Here is an 8,796-nt window from a genome sequence, read left to right on the forward strand (position 1 = left end):
CTCCGCCGTCGATCGTCTATACGCAGCATCTACATTGGCCTTCAGCCAGTTCCCCGGTGGAGGTCTCCGGGTAATACTATTCTGGTTTTGTCTGAGCTGCTCCTTTTTTTTTCATTGCTTCCCTTTTTTCTTTTTTTTTTTTTGTTTTTAAGGTTTCTCAAGGTATTTTTGGTACATTGATGACCCATGGTAAAGTTTAACAAAAATATGTAGTTGGGTCTTTGGCCCAAATTGACTCTCCAAAAATGGTGTGTTTCTACTTTCCACAACTTTAGTCGTTATTAGTTCCCCTATCTCGTTAAGCTTGGTCTGCTTCATCTGTGCCATACAGTAATCAGTAGAACTACAAGTAGTGCCAATGGCTTCTCCATCGGCATTTTCGCGCCTTAACCTTCTCCTCCCGAAACCTTCTCTTTTTGCCGCCAATTTCCGCAGAACCCAATTCCATTTCTTCCCCACTCTTTCTTCCCGCACCATCTCCTCCTCCTCCTCCTCCTCCCTAACATGCTCTTCTTATTCTAATTCTTCTATGAAAGAGCTCCAAAACCCAACCCCAAAACGCGACAACCACTTTGTCGTTTTGGGCATTGAAACCAGCTGCGACGACACTGCCGCCGCCGTTGTATGTATTTTTCTCTCTTTCTTTTTATTAAATGAAAAAGTATACGTTACCAAGAAAGAGTCTGTCAACTATTACCAACACGTGATAAATTAGGATTAAACCATGATTAACTTAGATGTGGCTTTATTTAGTAGATGGACTTCATATCCAGCCCAACTCAAGTTGGTAGATTTTGGCAGATAAAAAGTTGGTAACGTAGCACTACTGTAAATAAATATGTTCCCTGCCTTAAAGTTTACTACTTTTTATTTTATTTTTGGCCCCTCAAGTTATTATTATTATTATTATTATTATTATTATTATTATTATTATTATTATTATTATTATTATTATTTGAAGTGTTTCAAGAGTAAATAAAAGATACATGTGGTTAAGATAAAAAAAAAGATTTAAAAAAAAGGTATTATTTATCCTTTTTGTAATACTTTAAATGACCACTTGAACCAATTTAACTAATTTGATGTACCCTGGCCAAAAAATGGTATGCTTTATTTTGGTGACGAAAATTAATGTTTGAACTATTATGGTTGTTGTTGAAATATATGCCTGCCTTTGAACGAAATTTGATGCCATCATAATGCAACGAGATCAATATAAAGCTAGTGTTGATTATAAGGATTAAATTAACCTTCTTTTTATTTGTTGATTTCTGATTATTTTTATATTGCTATTCTTATGGTTTGTGGGGTTTCAGGTGAGAAGCAACGGTGAAATTCTGAGTCAAGTCGTGTCTTCTCAGGTATTGTCTTGTTTTCCAATCAACTTTTATGCATTCTCAAACCAACGTTTTATACCTGCTTTACTTCTGTTAACAATTTCTATTTTGTGGTTAAGTTAATGGCAATTTGCATTAATCACATAATTTACATCAGTATATTATTCATGGAATTTACTTGATTGACAAGAACATTGTGCAGTGTTAAGTGTTAACCACTTGTGTCATGATTATCGGTTAACATTAGGTGATAATATCTCATTTTATTATTTTTGTTAAAATTTCTGTCTCTTCACTTATTAGCTTTAACAAACTTATCTTTCTCTCTAACTATTTGAATTTTCATAGTTAAGGCAGATCTGCTAACGAAATATGGAGGTGTCGCTCCAAAAATGGCAGAAGAAGCTCACTCGCAGGTTATTGACCAGGTACAGGAACGGAACTTGATTTACTATAAATGGTTCACTTAGTGATTGATCTGGAATTGACATAGACAAAATCTTTTTGCTTATTTATTATAGGTTGTGCAAGAAGCTCTTGATAATGCTTACATGACTGAGAAGGATCTTACTGCAGTTGCTGTTACTATTGGTCCTGGTTTAAGTCTTTGCCTTCGTGGTAATACATTATATTTAATTTCAATATATTTCATTATATATGCCATGGAATGGATTCTATGTATTAAGCAAGGTACTGCCTGGTTAGTGTTATGTTAAGTTTCACTTTTCTGGCTAGTGCTTCCATGGAATGCTCAACAATTCTTCTTACACTATGCAGTTGGAGTGCAGAAGGCTCGACAAATTGCTGGGTCCTTTAAGTTACCAATTATTGGCATACATCACATGGAAGCACATGCTCTAGTAGCCAGGTACATATATAATAGCTTTTTAATGAATATGTATTTTCTGCAAAAGTAATTCAGAGGCATGCTTGCAATATCTGGGATGGCAACTAACTATCTGTATTGTTTTGGCTTCTGAATTTGATTGCACGTTTGTAATATCCCATAGAATATTTTTGTCTTTCTTTGTGAGGCATACATATCGTTTTGTTTCAGGTTAACTGAGAAAGATTTACAGTTTCCATTCATAGCCCTACTCATATCAGGTAATATTAAGTTGTTCCTGTTCCAAGTTCTCGTTTTCATTTATTGATAAGTGATGGTTTTCTTCTATACAGTTGATCTAATTTCATTTTTTTTCTCTGAGTGATGGAAACACTCTTTGGGCAGCGATGTAAAACTTATATAGTTATATTGGGTTTTCACCGAAGTATCCAACAGCTTAATGATGTGAAAACTTTACTATTTTGACTTAGCTAGAGTACAAGCTCATGTTAAAAATTTTCTTATTCCCTTTTGTGGTGATTTTTGTTGGCTATTGGAACCTTTCTCCTTAATTATTGTTTCGTATTATCTTTGTCCATAACTTGTCATGTAGAGGATAGTTTTCATATTTAACTTCCATTCTTCTCTCAACAATTTGTGTTCCTCCATTGCCCTCCCAAACAAGCACCAAAATTTTGTTTACATAATTGTACATTCAAGTCAAATGTTTGAATTTTGCTTATTTTTGTAAATGGAGATGGTCCTTCTTGTATAGATTCTTTACTCGGAACATTTCAATGCATTGCAAACATATGATTTGATGGTGTCACTGCTGACTATTACATGTGACTATCTTCTCTGATGATGGCATATACTGTTTTGTAGGGGGACATAATCTACTCATTCTAGCTCGTGATCTTGGGCAATATGTACAACTTGGAACAACAATAGATGATGCAATTGGTGAAGCATATGACAAGACAGCCAAATGGCTTGGACTTGATTTGAGGAGAAGTGGTGGTCCTGCTATAGAGGAGCTTGCTAAGGAGGGGAATGCCAAATCAGTAAGCTTTTCAGTAAGTATTCTTAGAATATTATATTCCACCCTTCTTTGGTTTTCCCATCTGACATGACTATGGTGGTTGTTATGCTTCTAGTGGAGATTTTAAGTTCACTCCTATTTTTATTTTAGGTTCCAATGAAGCAGCACAAAGATTGCAACTTTTCCTATGCTGGTCTAAAAACCCAAGTAAGGTTGGCAATTGAATCCAAAAAGATGTACGTAAGTATTTTCTGCTGTTTCTATTATATTTTTTATTTTATAAAAATTATGGGGGGAGCTAGGTCATAACTCATAAACCTAGTAGAAGCTGGATAATCTATCTTTTATATCATTGCATGTGCTCTGTTATATTTGTTTGCCATACTATATAAAAGATTTCTGCTTTGAAGTTGAGTAAGTGACTGGTTTCTGATGTGCTTCCTTTATAGCTTTACTTTTGTTTGGCTTTGCTCATGTAAGGAGGATCTCCTGTTCTCCCAAATACTTGTGTATTTCCTCTCTGGCTGGCTGATATTCTTCTTTTATCAATAAATAAATAAATAAAAGACTGATTTCCACATTCTGTTAGTGTTAGCTTCACGTAGTCAGATAATAAAAGAATGATGTTGCTTGTTGCAAAAGCATTTTTGTGTAGTAGTGATAAATTATGCAAACATCTTTCAATTTATTGTTATGTACATATGAGGATATGGGCTACGGGCTTTTTTGCAGTGATGCCAACATCCCTATTTCTTCTGCAAGTAAAGAAGATCGATTGGCCCGGGCTGATATTGCTGCTGCTTTTCAGGTTAGTTATGTTTTTGTAGGTTTTGTACATTATGGCATGCGAGACCTGTCTTCCGTATCAGGTCTAGATAATGACTTGGTTGAAATTACTGCATCTGCTCTGTCTTGATCATCTTTAATTTGTGTCTAATTGATGTCTTATTTCTACATGTGGTCAGCGAATTGCAGTGTTACATCTTGAGGAAAGGTGTGAACGTGCAATCCAGTGGGCATTGAAGATGGAGCCTTCTATAAGACACCTGGTAGTTTGAAGTCTGAGTAGTTTCTTTCTTCAATCCTTCCTTTTCTATTTATTTTACATCGGAAAATCTAAATGACTTTATATTTTATGCCATCTATTGCAGATTATCTCTGGTGGTGTTGCATCAAATCATTATGTTCGATCTCGGCTTGATATGGTTGTGAAGAAGAATGGCTTGCAACTTGTATGCCCTCCTCCCCGGCTTTGTACTGACAATGGTAATAATATAGTTTTTTAGTTGCTATTAGTAGCAAGTAGTCAAAGTTCTCAAAAAAGCAAATTAGGTTGTTATCTTTTGTTGATGCATGAAAGATAGCTTTTATTTATTTATTTTAAGCTTTTTGTTGAACTGGATAGGTGTAATGGTAGCTTGGACTGGCATTGAGCACTTCCGCATGGGAAGATATGACCCTCCTCCACCTGCAGAAGAACCAGAAAACTTTGTGGTGTGTTTTCTTAGCTAAACAATTTGCTTTCCTATCACGACTCAATGGATTTGGATGCTATGATTCATTTAGGGGGAAAGATTATAGTTAATGGTATTTTACAGAATCAACATGCTCGATTATTGTAGCCCAGCTCATAGAAAATGTTGAATTCATTTCTGAGTGATCAGTTTTATCTGCTCTCATGGATTACAAACTTGAGTTGCTTTTGCTGCCGTTGTCTTATTATATTCCATATTCAATTCATTCTTTGTCCTACTAAGAAAATGTGAGGATCTAGGCTGTTTTTAAATGAACCTCCTAGATGTTGACGAGGTAATAGTAAAAAGTTAACATTTAGTGTCAGAATTTTCATCTGTTGCTACATGTTATACTTGTTTCCTCAATCACTGATTCTTTCAACTGTGATTCATTTCAGTATGATTTGCGGCCGAGGTGGCCACTAGGGGAAGAATATGCCGAAGGAAGAAGTGACGCACGCTCAATAAGAAGGGCTCGTCTTCATCCATCTCTTACGTCTATAATTCAAGCATCATCACAGCAGTGACATTGCATGTACTTCCATGTTGCTTCAGCCTCTTCATGAAGCTCTGCTGCACTATTTTTGATGGGCTGAAATGTACTAAAACACATAATGTGTCAAGTCTGATGCTTTTTTTGGGACCCTGTCAATTAGCACCATACCAATGTCCCAAGAAAATTCAGCCAAGCAATGTCATCATAGGGTAAAAAAAGGTGGGTGAAAGTGAAAATTGAAAAGAGAGGTTATTAGATTAAATTAGAGTGATGCTATCACTATTCTATTCTTTTTTTAAAAAAAAAGAAAGATTGATTTATAGCTTGAATTCTTAAGGCAATTTGTAAATGTTGTAGCACAAAATGTTTTGTAATTATTCTATCCGCCAAACTGTGGTGGCACTGGTCTTTTTTCTGCATAATCTCCAGATATATATTGTATGTTTTTCACATTTCCCATTTTTTAAGTTTCGTTGTTTATATGTTGAGAAAAATTTGAGGGCCAACAATTTTAGTTTATATGGGCCAAGTGGCCAGCAGTCTAACACTTTTAGTCAATTAGTGAAATTTCTCTCCTCTTTTTAAATATAATAATTTTATGGGTTAGTTTGATTGATAAAACTATAGAAGTATATTATAAATCAATTTGAGTCGATCAAATCATCAGCTCATTTGGAGTATTTGGAGTTTGAATTTATATATGTACCAATTTGTTAGTCAACCAGAGTTTAAATTCGTAATGAATTAAATTAATTCTTGGTAGTTCCGTAATATTATAAAAAAAAAACTAAAATAGTATTACATTACAATTCTAATCATCCAAAATATGCAAGATTCTAAAAATCGATTTGAATTGATCGGTCGAATTGCTGATTGGTTTTTTGAATGAAGCTTAGACGGCGTCGTTTTATAGCACATTAGGGCACAGGAGGACCCCTAACAGTTTCAGCCCTAAGCCCCTGCCCCTAACCAAAACGCGCTCCTGTCTCTCTCACACTCAGCTAGTTCGAGCTCCTGCTCCTCCGTCATTTTCGTCCATCCACCGCTTGATACCGCCGCCGACGCAATTGCGAACTTGGAAGCCACTGTCGAGGTGTCGCATCTTCCGTCGCAACTTCCTTCTCCTCCATCGCGCAGTCACCGTCGCAACGTCGAAGCCTCCATCGCGCAGTCGTCCCGCCGGCGTCAGCTCTGTTCCACCTTCAGCATTCGATCGTGCTCCACTGTTTCTTGTCCCCCTCTTGCGCCAGCTCTGCGCTGTTCTACGCTCCCTCAGTTCCTGGTATTCAAATTTTTTTTAACTATAATTGAATAATTTTTCATTAAACTATTAATTTTTGTTGTTAATTTTGTGAACGGTGAACTATTAATTTTTTTGTGTATCAAAATAAAAAATGATCTTTAAAAATTAATATTGTACCTGTAAATATGATGTTATAGTTTTGAGATACAAAAATATTTTCCTTCTTTTAGTACAATACATAAATAAATGCCAATGAGCTATAACTCAAATAACATAGTCTTCTCATACTCATTTAAATCGAATCTCCCTATCTTCGATAAAAAAAGAGTAAATACCCTTTCCGGCCCCTGTCCATTTTGAAAATTGACTACACGTCCCCTAACCTTTATAAATTATCAAATCGGCCCTTATCCATTTACTCCGTGATACCAATTAGCCCTTGAATTGGTTTCTCCGTTCAAAGTCGACGAAAAACGCTGAGGTGTAACGTGCAGCCCATGACGTGGCGTTGGATCATCAAATGTGGATTGCTCTGTAGGCATGTGGACAAATAAGCCCCTGCAGACTCAGCAAAGCGACGTCGTTTTAAAGAGAAGTCATTTTGCTCGTTTAGGGCGAAATCCCAGTCTCCCCATTTCTGAACCCTAAGACTAGTGCATGAAGCATGAACGATCCAGAGCAATCTTCAACCTCTAACACACGCCGTGTCTAGAGGAAGAATTTGGTGGGTTCGAGTAGCAATGCAAGTAAGGGCAAGAAGGCCAAGTTCCAGCACCCTAAATGCAAGTGTGGCACCTATGCAGTCATGCAACAGTCTGGGACAGCCAAGAACCCAGACAGAATCTTCCTGGGTTGTTCCTACTATGGCGTAAGTGTGCACCCATCTTCAGTTTATGTAATCAACTTCCTACGTTGTTTAACAAGTTGTATTCACTATAATGGCAATTGCAGATGGAGTAAAGTCACTGCAACTTTTTTGTTTGGCTGGATGAACTGATTGCTAAACGTTTTGGTAATGAAGATGACAATGATGTTCAAGGAAGAATGATGAGGATGGAGAAAAGGTTGGAGAAACTGGAATTCAAGATTGAAGATGAATATGAAGCAAAATAAAAAAATGTAGTAATAACCATAGTGTGTTTGTTATGCTGGCAATGTTAATTGTATTAACAACAATTGTGTTTGTAGTGTTTTAGGGTATATTGTGTTACTTTAAGAGATGCATGGATATCTGTTAAGATTTGGGTTAATTTGCTCTTAATTGTAGATTCTAAATTAATTGAATGTGAATTTTTCTTTGTAATAATATAAAGGCTGAACCCAAAATAACTCTGCACAATGCTGTATAAGCTAAAAGCATAATGTTTATATTCATACAGCTAAGCACAAAGGCATTTACATAGTGAGCCAAAATCATTAGCACATGTCTGAATTCACAAAACAAAAAACATGTTCCATATTGTTTAGTGTATTACTTCCAATAATTTGACAACCAAAAAAACTTTACACCAAAATATTCATAACTATAACTAGGATTATGTCATTTCTGAAGTCTTGGTGGCCTAAACCCATACGTTGGCTTGAATTTGTGGGGTGCATTTAGGCCTGGTGTGGGGATAAACATGAAGGAAGTTGTGGCTGTCCCTGAGTCAGTTGCTCCTTCAGGTGGAAGTTGTTGCTGAGTTGATGCTTGTGAGTTTTGGGTTGTTGCTTACTGTAGAGGTGGCTGAACTGTTGGGGCTGTGGCCTGCTGTTGATGGTGGTGCACTGTAGGTGCTGGAGGTCTAGTTATAGCTTGCTTGGGTCTGAAATTTGGCCCGTGGTTGAGTGCAGTTGGGGTAGCAGGGTTTGAGGGCTCAGTGTTGTAGTCCACACCCTAAACCACATGAAAACAATTCAATTTATTGTATATGCTCTTGGGCCAATTAATTTTATAGTTAAAGGGCATGAATCTGTAAAATAAGATTACCTCTACTGGTGGTTGGGCAGGGTGTGAAGATTGAGTGTCAACCCTTGTCTCTTGTTGGACTGAGTGAGTGTTAGAGGTCTTTGAGACTTTTTTTTCTTTTGTCTTTTTGCTTTACCCTATGAAAGACATATGAAAAGCAAAGTAAGTACAGCCATGATAGAAAAAAAAAACTTAAGTTTAGGGTCTCAGACAAAAAACTACCACTGGATCAATAGATGTGACAGTAACATTTTGGGGAACATTGCTTCCAACTCCTTTCCCGGCCTGTGCAAATCCAAAAATAACAATCTCAGCTACTATATTGCTCAATTGAATAGAGGAAATAACAACTACTACAAGGGGAAAGAAAAATATGTAGAACTCCTTTTA

The 8,796-nt window shown here is 36.4% G+C and overlaps 1 protein-coding gene across 1 annotated transcript; it reads left to right on the top strand.

Moving 5' to 3' along the window:
* Nucleotides 1-208: 208 nt before the first annotated feature.
* LOC107475504 (probable tRNA N6-adenosine threonylcarbamoyltransferase, mitochondrial) lies at nt 209-5,762 on the top strand. Its single transcript, XM_016095153.3, has 13 exons — nt 209-622; nt 1,317-1,361; nt 1,691-1,765; nt 1,859-1,955; nt 2,115-2,205; nt 2,395-2,444; nt 3,049-3,239; nt 3,356-3,441; nt 3,938-4,013; nt 4,171-4,254; nt 4,357-4,471; nt 4,611-4,699; nt 5,118-5,762. The coding sequence occupies exons 1-13, from the start codon at nt 359-361 to the stop codon at nt 5,244-5,246; spliced, it is 1,392 nt and encodes a 463-aa protein (XP_015950639.1). The 5' UTR covers nt 209-358; the 3' UTR covers nt 5,247-5,762.
* The last annotated feature ends 3,034 nt before the right edge of the window (nt 5,763-8,796 follow it).

This window comes from Arachis duranensis, chromosome 2 (assembly GCF_000817695.3).
Source record: "Arachis duranensis cultivar V14167 chromosome 2, aradu.V14167.gnm2.J7QH, whole genome shotgun sequence".
NCBI lineage: Eukaryota > Viridiplantae > Streptophyta > Magnoliopsida > Fabales > Fabaceae > Arachis > Arachis duranensis.

Excerpts from the sequence above, each read along its gene's own strand:
- LOC107475504 (XM_016095153.3), top strand. The coding sequence starts at position 359 with ATGGCTTCTCCATCGGCATTTTCGCGCCTTAACCTTCTCCTCCCGAAA. Across the intron at positions 623-1,316 it reads ACGACACTGCCGCCGCCGTT|GTGAGAAGCAACGGTGAAAT; the intron begins GTATGTATTTTT and ends GTGGGGTTTCAG. Across the intron at positions 2,445-3,048 it reads CATAGCCCTACTCATATCAG|GGGGACATAATCTACTCATT; the intron begins GTAATATTAAGT and ends ACTGTTTTGTAG.